Source organism: Chelonia mydas, chromosome 23, assembly GCF_015237465.2.
Source record: "Chelonia mydas isolate rCheMyd1 chromosome 23, rCheMyd1.pri.v2, whole genome shotgun sequence".
NCBI lineage: Eukaryota > Metazoa > Chordata > Testudines > Cheloniidae > Chelonia > Chelonia mydas.
The window spans coordinates 2,359,627-2,383,309 of NC_051263.2; the positions used below are offsets into that span (position 1 = coordinate 2,359,627).

The 23,683-nt window shown below is 58.8% G+C and overlaps 1 protein-coding gene across 3 annotated transcripts in view; it reads left to right on the top strand.

The window, feature by feature from the left end:
* SLC8A2 (solute carrier family 8 member A2) overlaps positions 1-23,683 on the top strand; it is an 87,034-nt gene that overhangs the window by 14,350 nt on the left and 49,001 nt on the right. For all 3 annotated transcript variants that reach the window (XM_043534731.1, XM_037884518.2, XM_043534730.1), the window contains exon 2: positions 9,696-11,529. In XM_043534731.1, the coding sequence (XP_043390666.1) occupies positions 9,737-11,529 (1,793 nt within the window). In that variant the 5' untranslated portion in view covers positions 9,696-9,736. The remainder of the gene's footprint in view (positions 1-9,695; positions 11,530-23,683) is intronic.

Genomic DNA, 23,683 nt, shown 5'->3' on the forward strand with positions numbered 1-23,683 from the left:
TCGGCCCCGTCCCTGGTGGCTCACAGGTCGTTGTGGATTCACGCTGGCGAGGAGACTGTGCGGGTGGGTGATCTCTCTATTAAGATGTGGTCCAACATGGTGCACAAGTCTGAGACCAGCTATTGATCTCTGGTAGGAAGCAGGTTTCCTGCGGCGCCGCTGATCCACCCGCCCCAGTTACATGTGCTCTGGGGATGTTCAGGGCAATGGACGTTTGAATCCCTGGTGTCTCAGATGGAGCCCAGAGCACCTGTTAGTGGACGGCGCTCTCTCTGGATAGGACAGGCAGGTGCATTCCCAGGGACTTACCTTGCCACAGTAAAGCTACAGGTGGGAACCAGATCACGGGAACTCCCCCCAACACCCTCCTTAAACTCTGGAGCCCCTGCGCTCACCCACGCAGTGACTTGCGGCTTTTATTACTTAATCCTCCTCAGCGGAGAGCAGGTCCTGAACTGTGCCAGGCGCTTCACGGATACAGGGCGAGACACAGCCCCTGCCCCCGGGAGCCTCAAATCTAACTCAACAAGAGAGAATTATTACCCCCATGTTACGGGGGGGAAACTGAGGCCCAGGGAAGTGAAGTGAAATGTCCAAGGTCACACAGGGGAGTCTGCCTAAAAACGGCCATAGTGGGTCAGACCAGTGGTCCATCTAGCCCAGTATCCTGTCCCTGACAGTGCCAGGTGCTTCAGAGGGAATGAACAGAACAGGGCAATTATCGAGTGATCCATCCCCCATAATCCAGTCCCAGCTTCAGTCCAAAGACTGGCACAGCTGGGCATCAGACCCAGCTCTCCGGGGTGCCAGCCCATCTCCCCTCTCCAGGGCTTTCCAGGATCCCCACCCCCTGCATGGGACCAGATGCAGCTCATCCCTCCCCCAGCCCCAGCCCCAAGCAGAGAGCTCCTGGTGCAGAGAGCCCGGCCTGACATCCCGATGGGAAGCCGAGGCCGTGCGAGTGGGACCTTTTGTGTGAGTTACAAAGCCTGATTAAAGCGTCTATTAAAAGCCGGGAACCCGCCACTCCAAAAGGGGGAAAATGAATACAATCCCATTGTCGCAGAATGAGCCTCCTGGACTGTTTAATTGATGTTTCACCCCGGCGCTGGTAATGAGGCTATTAAATTAATTACAGGAATGTTGGCGCTGGAGACGGAGATGCCTGCTTTTCCGGCCTAGCACAGCTAGGGGCTGGAGCCACGTTTCCCCAGGCAGCTCCCTGGCTCCGGGAGCACCGGACAGCCCCGTGGCTGGGCTTTTGGGGGAAGCTGCTTTGGGTGAGAGAGACCCCGGGCCAAATCCGCAGCTGGTGTCAGTGGGCAAAGCTTCGTCCACTTCGATGGAGCTCTGGCTGATTGACGCCACCTGGGGGTCTGGCCCCATGGACTCCCGTGGAGCTCTGGCTGATTGACACCAGCCGGGGGTCTGGCCCCATGGACTGCCATGGAGTTACAGCGGATTGACACCAGCCGGGGGTCTGGCCCCAGCATGCTGTGAGGATAAATACATTAAAGCTAGCGGGAAGCTCAGTGGCGACCGTGCTGGGGGCGAGCCCCGGGCCCGCGCTGGAGGGACGGGGGGCGGGAGAGGTGTCGGCGGGTAGCCAGTCCCGTGAGCCATCAGGGTTTCTATTTTCACATTCCTTCGTTTCTTTCGCCTTTTTATAGCCCGTTCCTGTCTCTCGTTGCCGTGGAAACGGCGGCGTTGCTATAGGAGGGGCCTAGCGTTCGCCCACCAGCATGGCACCAAGGCAGTGGATGCTGCGGCGGGTGGGCGTGGGCGGCGTGGGCCCAGATGTGCTGGCAGGGGCGCTATTGCCTACCCGTCCAGCTGTGCCCACTGCCAGGAGCGGTGCTGATTGCCTGGTGCAACTCAATTTCCTTTTCCTCGGGATTATCAGCGCCTCGGTCCCCGCTAATTGCCGCACAGCAGCTGTTGCCGGGGACAACCTGGCGGGGAGTCGCAGGGATATTCAGATGGGAGGAAATTAAGAGCCTGCGTTTGCTTAGCAAATGCACCTTGTCTCCAATTCGGAGCACGTGCCTCTTGGGTGAACTCTAAAGTTGGCTAAAGTTTGTCAGTGTCCGACTTGAGATATTTTGGTTCTACGGCTCCCGCTGGCTGGGAGGGGGTCGTGTGGTCTACTGGAAAACCTGGCATCTGTTCCTGACTCTGCCACTGAGCATGGGCAAATCGCTTCCCTGCTCTGTGCCTCAGTTTCCCCACCCTCCCTTTGTCTAATTAGAGTGTGCTCTCTTTAGGACAGGGATTGTCTCTTACTATGTGTCTGTGCGGCACTGGCCTGATGGATCCTTGATCTCAGTCAGGGTCTGTGCAGCACCTGCCATGATGGGCCCTGATCTCGGGCTGGGTCTGTGCAGCGCCTGCCACAATGGGCCCTGATCTTGGTCAGGGTCTGGGCAGCACTCGGCCTGATGGGTCCTTGATCTCGGTCAGGGTCTGGGCAGCACCTGGCCTGATGGGTCCTTGATCTCAGTCAGGGTCTGACCAGCGCCCGGCCTGATGGGTCCTTGATCTCGGTCAGGGTCTGGGCAGCACTCGGCCTCATGGGTCCTTGATCTCGGTCAGGGTCTGGGCAGCACCCGGCCTGATGGGTCCTTGATCTCGGTCAGGGTCTGGGCAGCACCCGGCCTGATGGGTCCTTGATCTCGGTCAGGGTCTGGGCAGCACCTGGCCTGATGGGTCCTTGACCTCGGTCAGGGTCTGACCAGCACCCGGCCTGATGGGTCCTTGATCTCGGTCAGGGTCTGGGCAGCACCCGGCCTGATGGGTCCTTGACCTCGGTCAGGGTCTGACCAGCGCCCGGCCTGATGGGTCCTTGACCTCGGTCAGGGTCTGACCAGCGCCCGGCCTGATGGGTCCTTGACCTCGGTCAGGGTCTGACCAGCGCCCGGCCTGATGGGTCCTTGACCTCGGTCAGGGTCTGACCAGCGCCCGGCCTGATGGGTCCTTGACCTCGGTCAGGGTCTGACCAGCGCCCGGCCTGATGGGTCCTTGACCTCGGTCAGGGTCTGACCAGCGCCCGGCCTGATGGGTCCTTGACCTCGGTCAGGGTCTGGGCAGCACCTGGCATGACGGGCCCTGATCTCTGGGGCACCTGGCTTTGTCCACTGTCGGAAGACAGGATACTAGGCTAGATGCATCTTTGGTCTGACCCAGTCTGGCCGTTCTTATGTGGATCACTCCTGCTTCCCTGTTTAGTTCACTCCTCCGGAAGCTCTGCGCTGGCCACTGTCAGAGAGAGGATACTGGGCTAGATGGAGCATTGGTCTGACCCAGCCTGGCATCTCTTATGTCCTTAAATGAAGCAATAAACCACATCATGTAAATAATACATCACTTCACTGTACTTAACCTTTGAAATATACAAGGCTGGAGACCTGAAACAGAGGCACTTTGCCCACTGTACGGAAGAGATTTAAGTTTCCTTTTCCGTGTAAAAGCTGCTCATAGCCCAGTGTTGTCCAGACTTCTGAAAACTGAGCCCGTCTCCCGGAAAAGGAGCCCTATCGTCCCAATCAGGATCAGGGTCCTATTGCACCAGGTGCTGCACAGAATACCCAGCTCAGGGCCCCGTCGCACCAGCTGCTGCCCAGACCCGACCGAGATCAGGGCCCCGTCGTCCCAGGCACTCCACAGATAGTGAGAGCCAGTCCTTACTCTGAAGAGCTCCCAGTCTAACTAGACAAAATAGACAATGGGACTGTCTTTTAGTTCTATGTTTGTACAGCGCCTAGCGCAAGGAGGCCCTATACCCAATACAAATACATTAATAATCGTCATAAAAGAAGGGTCATTTTCCCCAGTGTACCGCTGAGGCCTAGTGGGATAATGTGCTGGACTTTTAAAGGGCTTAGCTTGAAAATCTGGCCTTTATTTTGGTCCCTTTGGGAACCCCCACCCCCACTGTCAGTGTTGCGACTTTGGAGGAGGGGCCCAAAATGACCCCACCCCCCACATGTCACATGGGAAGCCAATAGCAACAGCTAGAATTGGACTCAGACGTCCCAAGTCCCTGGCCGGAGATTTAACCATGAGCCCTTCCCTCCTGCCTGTGCAAAGCCATCCTGTGTCACTCAGTCGGCACCCAGGGTGTCCATTCGCCACCGCTCCATGGGGAAGGACGGCTCCCCCCAGCCCCAGGGCATCTGACAGCGGATCAGGGGGCTGGGAGTGCAGGAGCTGGGGTTGCAATTGGCCAGGCATCGGAGCGCTGAGCTTTGGGGGGTTTGTCCCTCGGAAGGAAATCGCATACGGCGGCCGGCAGTCGCCTTACGCTTTCAGACCCCTGTGGTCGTGCAAAGACCATCCTTTGTCCGCAGATCTCTGCTATGCCTCTGCGTGCAGCGCAGATTGCAGCTCGAAATGCCCCCTGGCCGACGAAGGCAGGAGACGGGAGAGAGAGCAGCAGACGACTTTCCCAGTCCCCAGCAGCTGCTGCGCCGGCGAGATTGCTGTGGCTCCCACCGGCCCCGGCCCCCCACGGAGCTCTGTACGCTCCCCTCCCTCCCCGTCTCCCCTGCCCCGAGCCATGGGCGTGCATTGCTGCGCGTTTGGCAGCTGGGCCTGTTTTTCTTGTGGTACCCAGGGTCACGTGAGCGACACCTGGTGAGAAAAGAGACCGCGGGCGTCAGAGCTTATAATTGTGGATATTCTCATTGTCCGGATAAGTGGCTGCTCCTTCGTTCTGCATCCTCCTACACTCTTGGCCTCACTGAGGTCTGGTGGCAGGGAGTCCCACAGGCCAGTGGTGCCGTACATATTTCCTTTGGTGGGATTTAAATGTGCTGCCTTTCAGTGTCGTCCAGTGCCCCCCTGCTCCTGTGTGATGAGACTGGTTGAGCAGAACGCCCGGCTCTGCCCGGGGTGATCTTGGGGAGCCTCTCTTCATCTTTCTCCGCCTCAGTTTGCCTCAGCACAATGGGGAAGGATGAAGGCTGCCCAAGTGACCAGATGATTTTGATGTTCCCCACAGTGCCTGAAAGGTGTGGGGGTGAGACGGGCGGGGACGCTGAGGTATGGAGCAATGACTTGATTTGTGCCCACAGTGGTTTAGTGGCAGACCAGGGAATAGAACCCAGGAGTCCTGATTATGCCTCCTCTAACCACTGGACCTCACTCCCCTCCCTGAGCTGGGGCTAGAACCCAGGAATCCTGACTCCCAGCCTTGCCCTCCTCCCAGACAGAACCCATGGTTAGACCCCTGCCTCTAACCGCTAGCTTTGTGTTCTGCTCTGCTTATTTACAACAAACCCCTTCCAGAGCAGCGCAGGGCTGGGCCGGCTCCGGGGCCGGGAGGGGACAGGGGGCTGGGAGGCCCGGTGTGTGCCGAGACCTGCTTGGGGGCATCTGACAGAGCTGGTGTAAAGACACCGCCCTGACTCCGCTGTGTTGGGCCGTTCCCCTCGTTCTTGGTGCCGAGCTGGCTGGTGCTCACACAGCTCAGTGAAGTTGCTCCACGCGGCTACTCAAGCTGCTCAGAGTGGAGGGGAGCGTTGGCTGGCTGGGCCTGTAGATTCATTGTCATAATTAGCTCATGTCACCCGGGGCCCTCAAAGTGTGTGGCCACAGAAGGAGAGGATCATTAACCCCTGATTTACAGATGGGGAAACTGAGGCATGGAGGGGGTTGGTGGCTTGCCCAGGGTCTCACAGTAATCGCTGGTGGAGCTGGGAATACAATCTAGGAGTCTTAACCTCTGCTGACCTCCTCTAACCACTAGATCCCACTCCCCTCCCAGTGCCAGGAATAGAACCCAGGAGTCCTGACTCTCCAATCCCTCCACCCCATGCTAACCACTAAGCCTGTTTTCGATTCTTACAAACCCTGCTCTGAGAATACCTCCAGGAGGCGGCTTACCACTGGGCTCACCGCACGGATGGGGCCGGGCAGGACTGGTCCCTAGGTGACCCGTTGCTAGGAAGCACAGATCCTGGTGGGTCTGTAGCAGGCCACTGCCAACCCAGGCTTCGTGCCAGCCCTGGCTCACTGCCCCATTCCTGCTCCTGGATAACACGGTTCCGGCAGAGCAGCATGGCCAGGGGTGCCCGCTGAGGCAAGGGTTTTGGGGATTTGGCAAAGTTAGGATTTGCGCCGGGACAACGCCCTGTACCCCGGGCATCTGGATTGGTGCCACCGTCTCTGTACCAGCCACGCACGGCGACCGTGGTGCGGCCCCCGGGCTCGTCTGGCATGCGGCAGGCTTGGCTCCTAGTAATTCCGGGGGCCTGCGGCCAGCGAGAGCTGCAGATTGGCCAGCAGTCTGGCCACCGGGTACCCCCCAGCTCCGCTCACTCCCCCCTCCTTATTAGAGTCGCCCGGGATTTCTCATCTCACCTGTGCTGATGAGGCCTCTGGATTTAATGAGGTCCTTCTGGCTGAAAGAATCGGCTCTGTCAGCTCCCCCGAGGGGCCGGGAATCCACGCGCAGCTCGTTGTGATCACTAGGACGCGCTGCCCTCCCCGGCTCAGCCACTCGTGCTAGTCTGGCGGGAGACCCCAACAATGCCAGGGCGGCCGGTCGCTGGCAGGGTCCTTTCGGTGGATCTCAGGGTGCCTGGCAGGCAGGGGAGCCGGCAAACTCTGCTCACCGCTGCAAAGTCGTGGGGCTCTTATGGGGCTGATGGGCCCCGTTCGCTAGTCCCTGGCAGCTTGAAAACACTCACTCTCTCCTTCCCACTCCCCTGCTGCCTGCCAACCCTGGGATCCCTGGTTCTCCTGCCTCCTGCTCCGAGTGCATCCCGCTGTGGGTGCGGGAGAGGGGGAAGACTGGGGGCCCCCTGTAGCTTGGGGATCTCCTGTCCCTCTACCTCCCCCTCTCTGCCATGGATGTATGCATGTGGCTGGCAGCAGCCGGAGACACAGATGATCTCTTATTAAGAACGGCATTTAAAAAACAGTGTCTCCCACCGGCATGATTTTACATCATTTTGCTAAACCTAATTAGTGTCTCGCCCTGGGAGGAAGCGGCTTATCTGAGTTCCCCCCCGCTGTTCTCTGGGACGACCCAATCCAGGGAAGGCTGGCCCGCCTCTGGGTGCAGGGCTAGTACCCCCTTCGCCTGGCTAGTCCCACTGTTCCCGAGCGGGCGGCCAAAGGAAAGCGTGGGCTGCGAGCCATGTGTACGAAACCGGGTGTGCGTGCGGATGCGTGTGTGTGGGCGCACGCCCTGTGTGTGTATGTGACGTGCCTGGTGCCTGTGTACGCAAAACGGTGTGGTGCTGTGTACGTGTGTGTGGGCATTCTGTGTACAAAACCGTGCGGGAGCATGTGTGTATATGCTCGCACTGTGCGTGCTGTGTGTGTGTGTGTACACAAAACCGTGTGTGTACGCGCATGCTCTGTGTGTGCGTACCCAAAGCTGTGTGTGCGCGTCTGTGCAAGTACGGAGTGTGTGTACACAAAACCGCATCTGTCTATAGCATAGTGGGAGGATGTGTGCAAAACCGTGTGTGCGTGTGTGTGCACAGTGCTCGTGTGTGCGTGCACACTCGGTGTGTGTTTGTGTACAAAGCCGTGTGCATGCTGTGTGTGTGTACAAAACTGTGTGTGCGTCTGTCTTTTCCTCCTCGATGGGCCATGGAGAGGATAACAGCCTACTACTGCGGCTGCCGTTGGCTAAGAGGCGTGCCCCTTTAGCTCAGGCATTAAGCGCGCGGTGCCTTGGGGCTGAAGTGCTTGCAGATGGTGGGGATGGTCACAGTCTCCGTCTGATGCTCTGTCCTGTTGAGGAAAGGGTCGGGCCCGGTCTGTTCCCGGGAGAACGCAGCTGCAGAGCCGTGCTTGTTTCACAGTGGTTCATTTCTGGAGCGGCCACGATCCTGCGGTGCTGGTCAGGGGCCGCGTCCCTCCCGCCGGGGCTAATGAACGGAAAACTGCTTTGAAGGTGGCTCCGGGTGGCGGGTAGCTGCGTGAATGGGGCCGGGCGGAAATGCCCCCGGGGAGAGAGTCAGCGCTGCCCAGAGCTCTCGCGGGCGCGCAGGGTGGGGCGTGGTAGCCGGGCTGGGACCCAGCGGGGGCCAGGGACTGAGAGTCTCTCCAGGGCAGTGAATGAAGCTCGTTCCCTCTCGCTCGCCCTGGGGTAAATCCAGGGCTGGGGGCCGATAGCTACACCAGCCAGAGTGAGAGGGGAGTCGGTCCCCAGGATTTCCCCTGTGGGACCCAGCCCAGGGCTCGCTCAGTGGGAAGGATCCAGAGCCCATAGCTAAGCTGTTCACAAGTGGGCAGGGATTTTGGGTGGTAGCACTGGGGCACTCTGCTGCACGCAGTGGGGGGAAAACCCAGCCCCTCCAGCCCCAAAACCCAAAGCCACCTGCCATTAGAGCTAAAGGAAAATCCTCACTAACTGTTAGCAGTAGAGGGCTCATGAGACACAGAGGTACGGTCCTGTTGCCCTCCAGTAGAGGGCACCGGGGCTGGGTTTTACTCCTGGTGCAAGCAACTGAGGGGGTAACTCCAGTCAAGCAACCAAGTGTCTCCTACCTGCTCCGGGGCTAGCTTTGCCTCCACTTAGCTCACCTGAATCCTACAGCTTGGAGCTGGAGCGCCTTACCCACCCCGCTCCCCATTCTGCCTCCGGGACCTGCTGGGACCAGGGGCCTGTGCCACCGTTATCCCTTCCCTCCTTCCCAGCCTGCCCACTTCGCAGATGTAGCCAATTTCTGCGGCCCCAGCCCACTACTGAGCTACCATGACTGAATCAGCTGCCCACCTCCAGCTGCTGGATTTGAACCCTGCCCAGCTGGGTTAGACATCCTGCTGCAGCTCCTCCTTCAGCCCTGCTGCCCCGGTGCCCACTGGGCACGGCCGCGGGGGGCAGAAAGTGGCAGGCGGCCGGGCGGCTGGGCGAGAGAAGCAGTTTCTGCTGAGCGGGAGTCTGCTGGTGTCTCGGAGGTGCAGGCGTGGCTGGGCCTGTCCTCTGGGAAGGTAGCTGAAGCACTGAAGGGCACTGTCAGGGGAGTGCATGGCAGGGCTGGGATAGCAGGGGGCTGCGGGCCAGGACTGAGGGGCCCTGGGGGAAGGAGGAGCCCAGGCCTGGGATAGCAGGGGGCTGTGGGCCAGGACTGAGGGGCCCTGGGGAAAGGAGGAGCCCAGGGCTGGGTTAGCGGAGGGATGATTCCGGGGGATCTCGCCCCAATAAAGGGCCAGGAGAAGCGACCGTTGGCCCTGTTCGGTCCAACCTGCCAGGGCGGCCCCTGCAATGCCTTGAAATCCACTCCCCCTAGAACCCAAGCGAATCGCTTGGGTTTCCTGCGCCCGCCCGAGCCTTGGCCAGCGAGCTCCGGAGAAGCGTTCAGAACAGGAAGAAGGCATAAAAACAGGGACGCATCGCCCGGAAGGCTGCGACGCAGAGCCGAGCTCGTAGGTTGTGTTTGGGGGGATCCATCTGTCGCGTACCAGCGACTCGCAGCTGGTCTGAGAGACGCAGTGAGCAGAGCACGGCGCTGAAGGGGGTGGGGGGGGGGAGCCGGTTGGTTAGTGTAGGAGCCTGGCGCAGTCTGTCCCAGCAATGGAAGGGGAGTGGGGGCTAGTGATTGGGTGGGGGAAGGGCTGGGAGCCAGGGCTGGGTTCTGTCCCAGCTCTGGGAGGGCAGAGTGCTTTGGGATGCTCCGAGCCCCGAGGAGGCGTGAGCCTGGAGTGCTATCACAAGTCTCTCTCGTTCTCTCCTCTAGATCCTGCCGGGTCTGGCAGCCGCACCGAAACGTCCAAGATCATGGCGCCGGCACGGCAGCCCCTGCCCAAATTCCTCTCCAAGGCTCTGCTGGCCTCCGTCCTCCTGGCTGAGAACTTCCACCAAGCGGGAGCCTTGGAGACGGTGCCGGAAAGCAACGTGAGCTGCCAAGGATCCAACGCGTGCCAGCCGGGGGTGCTGCTGCCCGTCTGGCAGCCGGACAACCCCTCCTTCGGCGACAAAGCTGCTAGGGCCATTGTCTACTTCGTGGCCATGATGTACATGTTCCTGGGGGTCTCCATCATCGCCGACCGCTTCATGGCCTCCATCGAAGTCATCACCTCCAAAGAGAAGGAAATCACCGTCACCAAGGCCAACGGCGAGACCAGCATCGGCACGGTGCGGATCTGGAACGAGACGGTCTCCAACCTGACCCTGATGGCACTGGGCTCGTCCGCACCCGAGATCATGCTCTCCGTCATAGAGGTGTGCGGACACAACTTCCAAGCTGGGGAGCTGGGCCCCGGCACCATTGTGGGGAGCGCCGCCTTCAACATGTTCGTGGTGATCGCCGTCTGCGTTTACGTCATCCCCGCCGGGGAGAGCCGCAAAATCAAACACCTGCGGGTCTTCTTCGTCACGGCCTCCTGGAGCATCTTCGCCTACATCTGGCTCTATCTGATCCTGGCGGTCATCTCCCCGGGCGTGGTGCAGGTCTGGGAAGCTCTGCTGACACTCGTCTTCTTCCCGGTCTGCGTGGTCTTCGCCTGGATCGCTGACAAGCGGCTCTTCTTCTACAAGTACGTCTACAAGAGGTACCGCGCCGATCCGCGGAGTGGCATCATCATCGGCACCGAAGGGGAGTTCCCCAAGGACATCGAGATGGATGGCAGCTTCCTGGCCAACGACCACCGGGAGAACATCTTCATGGACGGGACAGCCTCCGCGTCCCCAGCCCTGGCCTCCTCCACCCAAGAGGAGAAGGAGCTGGACGAGAGCCGCAAGGAGGTGATCCAGATCCTCAAGGACCTCAAGCAGAAGCACCCAGACAAAGAGCTGGAGCAGTTGGTGGAGATGGCCAACTACTATGCCCTGCTGCACCAGCAGAAGAGCCGAGCTTTCTACCGCATCCAAGCCACCCGCATGATGACCGGGGCTGGGAACATCCTGAAGAAACACGTCTCGGAGTTCTCCAAGAAGTCGTCCAACCTCCTGGAGGTGCCGTCGGAGGCGGAGGAGGAGAACTATAGCAAGATCTTCTTCGAGCCCTGCCTGTACCACTGCCTGGAGAACTGCGGCTCAGTCACGCTGACCGTGGCCTGCCAGCAGGGCGGGGAGGGCAACCACACCTTCTACGTGGACTACAAGACGGAGGATGGCTCGGCCAAGGCAGGCTCCGACTATGAATATAGCGAGGGGACGCTGATCTTCAAGCCGGGCGAGACGCAGAAGGAGCTGAAGATTGGCATCATCGACGATGACATCTTCGAGGAAGACGAGCACTTCTTCGTCCGCCTGCTCAACCTGCGGGTGGGGGACGCCGAGGGTATGTTTGAGTCCGACTCGGCCGACCACCCCAAGGGGCGGCTGGTGGCCCCGCTGATTGCGACCGTCACCATCCTGGACGACGACCACGCTGGCATCTTCACCTTCCAGGACAAGCTCCTGCGTGTCAGCGAGTGCCAGGGCACCATGGAGGTGAAGGTGGTGCGGAGCTCTGGGGCGCGGGGGACGGTGATCGTCCCCTACCGGACGGTGGAGGGGACGGCTCGCGGAGCGGGGATCGACTACGAGGACGCCTGCGGGGAGCTGGAATTCAAGGACGACGAGACGGTGTAAGTACGAACCGTCGGCCTGGTCCGCCTTGGAGATGCACCCAGCATTGCAGCCTGGTGAGGGTGTGCCTGCATGCAGGAGCGCGTCAAGCCTCGGCTCCTGGAGTCCTGGGATTAGCTGAGAATCTTGGCTTTCATTATTGTGAAAAAGTTAAAAAAAGCAAGTTTCAAGCCCTCATGGTTGGGGAGAAATACTGGAAAATGCAACCCCCTACTGGCCCCAAATGCAGAAGGTGGGGAAAAAAACCCAGCCTATATATATATATATATATATATATATATATATAATCTAATGAGTTTTGAAGGCATGGGGGCTGGCCATACTGAGATGCCACCCCTCAGTGGCCAGCCACTGTGGAAAGCCAAGATCTGTGCCAGATGTGGGGTTTCCCCCCAGTGGCTGGAATTGGGGCAAATCTTCAGTGCAGACAAGGCCGTGGGCTTGACTGCTTGTAGCCCGTGGTTCAGGGCGGATCGAGTTGCTTCACTGTGTCCGAGCTATTGAGGATGTGGGTCTGCTACAGACGGTGGCAGGTGGGTGTAAATTCAGATCTGGCAGCGCTTTCTGCTGGGCGCAGGGCCTGAAGGAGGCGCAGAGCTAGGGAGAATCGGGCCCTTCGTATTCTAGCTCTTTAAAGGCCACCTCTTCCTTATGGCTCTCTGGTGACTTTTGGGGAGTGGGGTCGGGGAGGGGGAGACATCAGCTGTAAATACTCGTCCCCTGGCACCAGTGTCAATGTCCTGCTCCCCAGGTCCTCTTTGATAAGAGAAGAAAAAGCATTGCACTGCCCTGGCTGGTATTATTGCTCTCTGCTGCGGGAAATAAGAACTTCTCACTTGTTTGTCCTATGCCCTGTACTGCCAAAGCTATGGGGGATTCGCCATTAGCGCAGGGGGCTGGGATTTTGGAGAAGGGCTATATCTGGGTTCAAGCCCCACTCAAGTTCCTGGTTTATGCAGCAGGTGTGACGATCTAGGGAGTCGTGCGTGTAGCGATCTCTGTGCAAACGGCTGGGAGCCCGCAGCTCCCTGTGACCTAAAGAAACCCTCGTTCCCCGAAGAGTTGCAGCAGGAATAGGGGGGTGGGAGAGGAGATTCCCAGGGCTCGTGCTAGGGCCGTGAAATACGTGACTCTAAAAGGAGCCGCTTAGCAGCCGCTCAGGGCCAGAGCTCAGAGAGCAAAGACAGGAGAACCTAGATACGGTGGGCTGGGGTCTGCCTTTGCTGGCTGACACGGGGAAACACCCAGTTCTCCTCTGAGCTTCGACTGTATTATTAGGGTTTTTCGGCTGGCTCCGTGAGAGCTTGTCATGCAGCGCGCCCCCGGATCACTACTGTTCGCACTGGGTGTAACCAGCCGGCTCCTGTGGTGGGGGGGCTGGCCCGGGACTGAGCCCTGGCACTGCCCCAGACTTACTCTGGGAGCTCGAGCAAATCACTTCCTGGCTCTGGCTTGTAACGTGGGGGGAACCAGCCTTCCTCTGTCTGCGCGGACTGTGAGCTCTCTGGGCCCAGTGCTCTCGCTTGTATCTGTGCAGTGCCCGGCTCAGTGGGGGACCCCGATCTCAGTCGGGCGGGGGAGGTCTGTGCAGCGATTGGCCCAGTGGGAGACCCCAGTCTCCGTCGTGGGGGGGGGGTGGTCTGTGCAGTGCCCGGCCCAGTCGGGAACCCTGATCTCAGTTGGGGGGGGGGGGTCTGTGCAGTGATCGGCCCAGTGAGGGACCCTGATCTCAGTTGGGGGGGGTCTGTGCAATGCCCGGCCCAGTGGGGGACCCCAATCTTGGTCTGTGAGGGTCTGTGCAGCGCCCAGGACTACAGGGTCCTGATCTCAGTTGAGGGCTCTAGGTGCTACTGGAAGAGAAATTAGGCTAATTTGTGGATTTCCCACATTAGAATATAAATCTGAGACGAAATCATTGTCTCCCAGTGCTCCCACATCTGCCTGCCTGTCTCCAGCTGTCGCCTCTTCTCTGCTCCTCGGGCTTGGTCTGCGCCCAGATCTCCTGCCAGGAGGAGAATGTCGATTTAGGAGGGTGATAGTTTTTGACAACGTGTTTATACCAGCAAAAGCCCCAGGGCGGATGCAGTTACAGCAGCCAAAAGTCCTTCTGCCAGGGTTGCGGATTTTGTTCAGGGAACTGCACTAAACGGTGCCAAAGAAAGCACATTTTTGCCAATAGAAGCTCTGTCCCCACATGCAAGGCTCGGGCGGGATATAGGGTTGCCAACCCTCCAGGAACTAAAGATGAATCTTTAATTAAAGATCATGTAACGTGATGAAAGCTCCAGGAATATGTCCAGGCAAAATTGGCAACCCTGCCGGTACACCTGTACCACCAGCCCCAGTCTAGTGTAGACAAGGCCTTAGACCAGAAGCTCTTTGGGGAAGGGACTTTCCATTCTGGGTTTGTACAGCACCTGGTTCATAACTGGGGCTCTCAGATGCTACTATAATACACCGAACAGCAGTAAAAATGTACAGCGCCGTGGCCTAGCACAGAGCAGGCCTGAGCCGTGACTGGGGTTCCTCGGAGTTACCCTAATAAAAATAATTCATCATAATCACACCATCCCCGTTCCCGAAATCCTTTATTTGTAAGTAGCTATTTCCTGTTTTAAAGAACGCTGCCATCGCGCCAATGCCAGCGTCCCATCCTGCTCACTCATCCCACCGCTCCCACCAGTGCAAAACCCTGGGTGGCTGCCTAGAAAAACCAACCCTAAACGATCGCTTCCGTGTGCATAGCGCCGACTTGAGGAACTCCTTTTTCAGTGAATTTTTAACGGCATAATTAATACCCTTCCTGCCACGTTCTTGCTCTCGTTTTGAATGAAACATTTCTTTTTCATTATAGAGCGACTTCAGAAACGCTTTAGGTGGGGTTGGGAGTGGCTAGTTTTAAAGGCAACGTTCTCTTACTTTGGATCTAGCACCAGGAATGTAGCCTGGGCAAAACCTTTATCTATCAGAGAGTTTGGAAAGGGTGGTGATCCCGAGTCAGCTGGCATTCGAGTGGGACTCTAGGGCGGCGCGAATGGAAATCGGATTCCCGGGCAGCACTGACCACACTAGGGGACGCTCGCTGCTGGTGTGTTCGTTCGGACTCTGTTGATTCCAGGGCTGATTTCCCTTCCCCAGGCTCGACTGTGATCTGTGGCCTGCCAGGACGCATCAGCGCTGTTCCAAACCACCCACAAACGGGGGCGGGGGGGAATGTCACCAAAAGCGGAGATCGGGCATCCTTAAAATGCTACGTTGCACTGCCCGGCTGGATCGACAGGTATTTAGTGCCCAAGCTGCTGTCAGGTCAGATCTGGAGCCTCAGATGTCCCCACAGATCCAAGTAGCTAGCAGTAGGGCCAGCTGCTCTGTGGGGCCTCCTCTCTGCCCGGGGGACTCTTGTCTAAGATCTGCATCAGTGTTGGACTCGCTTTTTGCCCTCTCTCTGCCGCGGCTGCCAACAAAGGGAAGGCCTCGTTTGTGTGGGCGAATGACAGAAGTGAGATGGAAAAGACCACAGGAGGAAGTGGCTTCTGATTAAGGCATGGGACTTAGAGACAGAGTTCTCTTCCAGGCTGCGTCACAGACTTGCTTGGGACAAGGCGCGTCCCGGCTCAGTGCCTCAGTTTCCCCAGGCGGTGAGGTGATGGCGCGTTTCGTCCCCACTTTGCAGAGCCAGGGCCTGGTGAACCCCAGAGCACCATGAGGCCACCCTAGCCAGAGCCCAGCCCGTGCGCTGCCCTGCATCCTGCCTATCTGTCTTGTGCCTGCATGATCCCACCTCCCTCGGTGCCCTCTGAGCCTCCCCAGGGGCAGGCTGCCGAGCCCTGGCAAAGCCTTACTGATTCTCCAGGGGCTTCCCTGCTTGTGCACACGGGTCGACCGGGCAATCTCTGCACCTGCACTGGAGTGAAGTGGTGCCAAAGTGGCTTCCCCTTTGCAAACGCCACCTTGCCTGCTGGGCTGGAAATGTCAGCCCTCGGAGGGGCTTCTCATTGATGTGGGTCTGAACCCTACACTCCTTACGCAGCATTTCCTGCTGCGGAAGAACTAAGTCTTACGGGGTGGTGGCTAGTTAGGGGATCACTCAGCCACTGGTGGGGTGGGGCATGCCAGCTGTTTGTGCAGGGATCACTGGGCTAGCGCTGAGATGCAGCCAGCTCTGGGGTGGGGCGTGGCAGCTGCTTATAACATGGGATCTTTACTAACCATGACCTCAACTGAACTTGCCCTGCAAAACGGATGCTCCCGCAGCACTGACTGAGGAGGGAAAGCGCCCCCAGTGTATCATCCGCACAGCTCCCCGCAGCACAGCACCCCCTAGCGCTGCCTTGCGCTCAGTACCAACGCGGGACGTCACCCCCCCCCCCCGCGATTTCGTCAGGCCTAACCCCGTTTAGCGTGCTCTGCGCAGAACCCACCAATCCTCTCTGCCCTGAGCTGGCCAAGTCACTCTGGGAACCGGGCTGGTGGACGGCGGACGGTGCTACAAACCTGGGGAACCCCTGTTTACTGGGTGTGAAGTCAGGCTGCCCCATGGCTCCCAAAGCTCCCCCATTCTCCGGGGCCCTCACCGTCTGGAAGACTCTGGCTCAATCAGCTGGTCTGTACAGCCTCAGCGAGTACCAAGAAATTGCTATTGATTTCCCAGGTTGATTGTCCTGCAGGCCCCCGGCTCATCAGCCCTGCCTCATCTGGCCCTGCTGACAAGCCAGGGAAATTAACGAGTTGTTAATATACTCGGGAGCTGGCGAGCCCTGAGCTGCGTGGGCAGGGAAGGTGGGAGGCTCTGGAGGGGTGCCGAGGTTGTGCTTCTCCAAACAGAAGGAGGGGGCTGCTCCTCTCAATCCAGCTGCATCACCAGGCTCCAAAGGGGGTGGGGGGGAGAGATCTGGTGCCATCTATAAGCGTGTTTCCTCCCAAGGAGCAGTTCCCTCCTGGCCTGGAGCAGGAAGGTAGCAGATCTCAGGTAGCCTTACAGGACAGTTTCCCGCTGGAGGAGAAATCAGCCATGCAGAGGCTGGGTAGATTCTTAGTCCGGCTAGTTGCGCCAGTCCTGGAGCGGAGGCGGTCCCCAGCGGTGCTCGGGCAGACCCCTGCGTCCGGGCTGGCGCGAGGGCGAAGGAGAACGGCAAAGAGCAAAGGTCTCGTGCTGTTTGCGCCAGCTCGCCGAGAAGCAACGACGGCACAAATCTAACCGTGCCAGCTGCATTTCTTCAGCGCCTGTGCCCTGCTCACCCGCTGGCACCTGCCGTTCTGTGCGACACCGCAGCAGGGGGGTGAGGATTTACCTGCGGCCCAGCAGCTGCGCTCCCAGCCGGGATCAGCTGAGTTCAGGGCCAGAAACTGACGCTTTCCGACTCTGATCGGCTGATCTCTCACCCTGTGACGGCGCCTGACAGGGCCAAGAGCTGGAGGAGTCTGTCTCTGGGGCAAGCCCTTGTTGTCTCTCAAAGGCAAGTGGGGGGCAAGGGGCACCCAGCTCTCAGCCTAGGGCTAGGGGTGGCTCCTGTCTCAGGGGAGAAGGGGAAGAAGTTGGGGTCTGGCTCTGAGCTTTGCAGATCAGGCCCGTCTTTGCCTCAGTGCCTCTGACTGGGGTCCCCACCGTGCTGCAGGCTCAGACAGAGACAGCTCACAGGAAACCCAAACAGGCCACCCGCCCGCGGCTCAGTTCCTAGCACTGGGGAAGCCGATTCTCGCAGATCTGACTGGCACGAAGTGTCCCCAAGGTTTTCCTTTGCTTGCTCTCCTCCTGCTGGGCCTTGTTCACACTCTGCCCCTGCCCGAGGCCGGCTGTCCTTGCTGTGATGGAGTATCTCTCCCCGCTCACAGTGGAGGAGCTGTTGGGGCCCGGAGATCACACGGGGCTCAGAGCTTTGTCTGAACCTGCTGTTTCAAAAGGGGGAAGTGCAGACAAGAGGCCTGGATGCTCAGTTCCTGCCTTTCTCCGGCCAGCCGCGGGGTGCGAACACGGGACAGCTGTTGCCGTCTGACAGCCATTTGGCCGTCCGCGCGAACTGAGTTTGGGGGTCTCCAGCGTGGGCGCTGATTGGCAGCGTCTCAGCAGAGAGGCCTGGAGACCGGACTCTCCTGCAAGCGGCAGGCAGAGCTGAGATGCTCCGGTCGAGCGCAGGAAAGGCTCTGCCCACCAGAGGTGTTGGTGCAGATCAGCCGCTGTCCCCCAGCCTGGAGCTCCCAGCCCCAGCTCTGCCCACGGGCCAGCGCGCTCATCCTGAGAGCCCGGCTGAGAACACTGCAGCATCCCATCTCCCTGTCTATCAGCAGGTTGCTAGGGTGCAAGGGAGGAGGTCTGGGAGTCAGGACTCCTGGGTTCTATTGATAACTCGGGGAGGGGAGTGGGGTGTGGGATGGGGCAGAGCAACAATGTTTTTCTCCGATCTTAGTCCCACGGGGGTGGGGGTGGAGGGTTTGTGACAATAAGCCCAGGCTGTGCGGGAGGTCTGAGCAATGGCGCTGACGGACGAGAGATTTATTTTTTCTCCTGAATGAACGGTTTTTTTGACCAAACCGATCATTTTTTCCGTCTCTGCTAAAATTTTACTTCAGAAATTTCCAGCGCTTCCATTGCAATTTTGCGGGTTTCGAGCTTTAAAACTTTTCAGTGAAAACACAGATGTTTGGGGACAGAAACAAGCCGTTTTCGATGGACTCTTTTCCACAAGCTCTGCTGAGCGCTGGCCTGGGAGCCCGGTGGTTCTGGATTCGGAGCTTTGACCTCAGCTCCCTGCATATTACCGATGGACCTGCCTTTCAAGCCTCCCACTTACCTTTATTCCAGAATAGTCTTGGGCAAGCGTCTCAGTAACTCAGTTTCCTCATCTGTAAGAGCGTGATTGGGGCAGGGATCTTCTCTTAGGTCTGGTTTTGTTCAGTGCCTTGCACAGTGGGGGCTTGGCCCATGATTGGGGCACCACAGTGCTACTGTCATACACTGAACAGCAATAAAAATGTACAGCGCCTGGCGCAGTGGGGTCCCACTACGGTAGTTCAAATAATAAAGAATAACACCATGCTCCGTGACACTTTATCCCCTCTCCAGTGCGTGGAGCACATCAGAAATTGTCTTCCTCTTCCTCCCTGCTAACTGTTAACTTCCAGGGAATAAACAGGCCCAGAGGGAATCAGCATGACCCCGTTGCTGTCCCACACGAATCATCAGACAAGGGTGGGGTTTGAATACAGAAACCTTGGCTGCTTCGTCCCATGGCAACAGCCCCATTAAAAGTCTTTCTAACCTTTTCAGAATAATCCCTGAAAAGACAGAAAAGCGGCTAAAGCGTTTGAAACAGAGAGCATTAAGTCAGGGTTTCATTCCAATGACGGCCCTTGTTCTGTTTAGCTGCAGAGAGACCTGATAAGGACCCGCCCCATCTGATCACCGTTCAGATGGCATTAAAGGTCCTCATCATTGTAATTGTCCTTTTTGGGGAAGGGACACGATGTTAGTGAGACAGGTGCAGCTGTTGAAGCTCTGATCCTGTTTCCCAGAAGACAAAACTAGACAAACACACATAAGGCAGCAGGAGAAAGACCAGCACAGAGAGAAACCGCTGCGTCTGTCTCTGGGGCTGACTCGTCCTCACAACCTCACAGCTGGAGAAGCGAGTGGGCTGATCAGTCGCCCCGAGACCTGGCAAACTCGTACCAGTGTCGGGCGGGTTAAGGCGTTGCTTTTAGCCGCCTCACTGGCCCCGGGCTCCCAGCGGTGTCAGAAAAGACGCAATCGTGACTGGCTAAGCCAGATGCATACAGATCTGTTCCTGATTTCTAACTGGAATTTGTCTGCCTTTCACGTCCAGCTGGTGGTACCTTCCTTTGCTAGATTAAGAATCCCTGGGGTGCCTGGAATTGGCCCCCCTTGCAAGTGCTTCTATGCTGTAATCAAGTCCCTCTCAACCCACTCTTTGATAAACCAAACAGACTGAGCCCTTGACAAACCCTCTTGCTGTGAAAGGTCGGGCTCCGGGCGGAGTTATTTCAGAACGGCTCCCTGGGTGCAGGCTCCAAACCGGGCCTTGTCCCGAGGCCCTGCCGAGCCGCCTCAGATCACAGGGCAGAAGAGACGTTTGTGGATGTGCATGGGCAAATCCCTCTCTGGGCTCAGGCCGCCTGCTTCCAAGGCCGAGGCGCCCTGCGGGTGTTCGGCTAGATTCCAGCGCTGAGTCAAAATGCGCAGCGGGTACTTCGGGGCAGTCGCTATTTTCACAGGAGTTAAGAGTTGGGTCAAAGGGCATCGGGCTGGTTCTTAAATTCCAGGCTTGCTGAAGAGAGGGTCAGATCCCTGGCTGCTATGAATCAACATTAGATCCATTAAAGGCCGCAGGATCAAATTCCCCGAGCCGGGAATAGAACCCAGGCATCCTGCCGCCTAGTCCCCCTTCTAACCCCTAGATCACGCTCTCTCCCCAAGCTGAAAAGGGAACCCAGGAGTCCTGACTCCCAGTCCCCTGCTCTAACCACTAGACCCCACTCCCCTCCTCCAAGCGGACAATGGAACCCAGTCCCTGCTCTAACCACTCTCTGTGCATGTTAAATTTGCTGTTGAACAGAGGAATTGTCCCTTTAGCATCCAGCTCCCAGCTCCTTCCTGTCCTGTCTCTAAGGGCCTTTCTCCACCCCCTCGCCCTGTGTGTTTGCTTAGCGTTAGCAGCCTGCCCTGGCATCGGCTTCCACCTGCACCTGCCAGCCTTGCGAGAACGCAGCTGTGACGATGTGAAGCAGCAGGGAGGGGGGAGTGTTGACCTGGGAATGTGCCCTGGGGACGGGAGACCTGAGAGCCTGTCACCTGAGCCAGGAGGGGGAGGGGGAGGTAACACCTCTGCCCAGGAATGTGGACGGAGGCTGCAGGAGGGAACCTGCTGGGTGGGTTTAGTTTTCAGTTTGGGGCTGGGAGGAGGAACACAGGGAACCCCAGGGCTGGGGTCTAAGCTCCCTGCTCCCCCAGAAGGACTTGACTGAGGGGTCCTGGGTGTACCCACAAGCTCTGTTTTGGACTGTGTTCCTGTTGTCCAATAAACCTTCTGTTTTACTGGCTGGCTGAGAGTCTCAGTGAATCCCAGGAAGAGGGGTGCAGGGCCTGGACTCCCCCACACTCCGTGACAACTGGTGGCAGCGGTGGGATCTACTGCACCCCGTGAACGGCGCTTCCTGCAGTAAGTGACTGGGGAACAGTAAAACGAAGGGGGATTGACGGGGACCAGGTGTGCTGAAGATTCAGAGAGAGACGGTTCCAGGGGGCGGTTAACCCCTGGGAGTGTGTGACCAGAGAGAAGGACTTTTGCAGTAACAGGGTCCCCCGGGGGATTGCAGCAAGCGGTCCCAGGGGCGGAGGAGTCTGCAGCTCGACCCTGGCAAAGAGGTGGTGACCTCAAGAAGGACTGGCACACGAGGGGTTTTTCCTGGAAACCGTGGAAAGCTGCCCGGCCTGCGAGTGGCCAGCAGGGAGATGTACGCTAAACGCCTTAAGAGCGACCTGGTGGAGCTGTGCAGGCAGAGGGGGTTGCGCATCGGGAGGTCCACCAAGGAACAGCTGATTGCCCAGTTGGAAGAGAGGGATCGCTTGGATGCCCCGATCCCTGTCCCTGAGGGAAGCCGCCCGGGGGATGCAGCGTGGGCCCTGGGGCCTGACCAGGCTGGGAGGGGTCAGACTGCTGCCCAGGACACCCCGAGACCCTTCCTACCTATGCCTGGGGGAGGGGTTGGGGGAAGCCCAGCGAATACTGAGGGCACCCTGACCCCAGCAGCCAGCAGGGGATCCTCCCGGCGGAGCTCCCCATCCCTGGAGCGGATGCGGCTGGAATGGGAGAGGGAGAGGAAAATGAGGGAGCTGGAGGATCATGAAAAACAACGTCAACATGAGGAGAAACAACGTCAACATGAGCAGGAGGAGAAGGAGAGGGAGCGTCAGGAGAAGGAGAGGGAGCGTCAGGAGAAGGAGAGGGAGCGTCAGGAGAAGGAGAAACAACGTCAACACGAGCAGGAGGAGAAGGAGAAACAACGTCAACATGAGCAGGAGGAGAAGGAGAGGGAGCGTCAGGAGAAGGAGAAACAAAGACAGCATGAACTGGAGCTGGCCAGGCTGAGGAGCAGTGGGGCCCCGGCTGCGGTGAGTGAGGGGGGACCCAAGACTGCAAGGGGCTTTGATAAGTGCCTCCTGGCCCAGCGGAAGGAGGGGGAGGACATAGATAGCTTCCTGACGGCCTTTGAGAATGCCTGCGAGATGCACAGGGTTGACCCTGCAGACAGGCTCCAGTTCCTCACCCCCTTACTGGACCCCAAAGCCGTGGAGGTGTACAGCCGGATGACAGGGGCAGAGGCAGGGGACTATGAACTGTTCAAACAGGCCCTGCTCCGTGAGTTTGGGCTGACCCCCGAGATGTACCGGAGAAGGTTCCGGAGTCAGCGTAAAACGCCTGAGGCCACCTACCTACAACTGGTCAACAGGATGCAGGGATATGCCCGCAAGTGGACAGCGGGGGCCCAAACTAAAGAGGACCTGCTTGACCTAATCGTACTGGAGCAACTGTATGAGCAGTGCCCTTCCGACCTGAGGCTGTGGCTGGTGGACAAAAAGCTCGCGAACCCCCAGCACGCAGGGCAGCTGGCCGACGAGTTTGTGAACAGTCGGTCGGGGGTAGCAGGGAGGAGTCCCAAAAGAACAGGCCCCCCCCCGATGCAGAGAGAGAGTCACCATGGGGCCTCCCAGCGGGGAAATAGGGAGAACCCCCTCCAAAGGGGAGCGCCTGGTGTCGGGCCCCTCCGACCCGCTCGAGGGGACCAACGTGACCTGAGCTGCTATCACTGTGGCCAGAGAGGCCACGTACGGGCCCAGTGCCCCGGGCTCAGGGATAAACTGAGCAGACCCAACCTACCCAGGGTTAACTGGGTAGGGACTCAGCTGGACGAGGGGCAGACGACCCAGGAAAGGGGGGCTACCAGTTTACCACCTGCTCAGGAGGGAAGAGTAACCCCGGCCAGCCCCGCCAGAGGGCCGGATGCTCCGGACTCAGGATGCTCAGTTTACAGGGTGGGCGCGGGGCTGTCCCTCCGGAGAGAGTGCCTTGTTCCCCTGGAGGTGGATGGGAGGAAGGTCAATGGATACTGGGATACGGGGGCGGAGGTGACGCTGGCCCGGCCCGAGGTGGTGGCCCCAGATCGGGTGGTGCCCAACACCTACCTGACCCTGACGGGGGTGGGTGGGACCCCATTTAAGGTGCCCGTGGCAAGAGTACACCTGAAATGGGGGGCCAAGGAGGGCCCCAAGGATGTGGGGGTACACCACCATTTGCCCACTGAAGTTTTGATGGGGGGAGACCTAGAGGACTGGCCAAGCGACCCCCAGACCGCCCTGGTTGTGACCCATAGCCAGAACCGGCGAGGGGCACTGCGACCTGACCCTGGGGAGGGTACCACACCGGAGGCTCAAGACCCTACTCGGGTGGGGAGGGGGCGCCAAGGGGCACGGCTCAGAGAGGCTGAGGCCTTAGACCTGACCACTGAGGGGGAACTGGGCCCCATCCCTTCCCCAACCACTGAGTTCCAGGCCGAGTTGAGGAAAGATCCCTCCTTGCGGAAGCTCAGGGACCTGGCCGACCTCAGGGTGGTACAGACCATGAGGAGAGGCTGCCAGGAGAGGTTCCTGTGGGAGAAGGGGTTCCTGTACCGAGAATGGGCTCCCCCAGGGGAAGGGGAGTCCTGTGGGATCAGGAGGCAGCTGGTGGTCCCCCAGAAGTATCGCCGCAAGCTCCTGTACCTGGCCCATGACATCCCCCTCGCAGGGCACCAGGGAATCCGGCGCACCCGGCAGAGGTTGCTACAGAACTTTTACTGGCCCGGGGTCTTTACCACGGTCCGGCAGTATTGCCGATCCTGTGACCCCTGTCAGAGGGTGGGGAAGGCCCAGGACAAGGGGAAAGCGGCGTTGAGACCTTTGCCCATCATAGAGGAGCCTTTCCAGAAGGTGGCCATGGACATCGTGGGGCCTCTCAGCAAGACGACCCGGTCGGGGAAGAAATACATTCTGGTGGTGGTAGATTTCGCCACCCGCTACCCCGAGGCAGTGCCCTTAGCTTCCATTGAAGCAGACACCGTGGCAGATGCGCTCCTGACCATTTTCAGCCGAGTGGGGTTCCC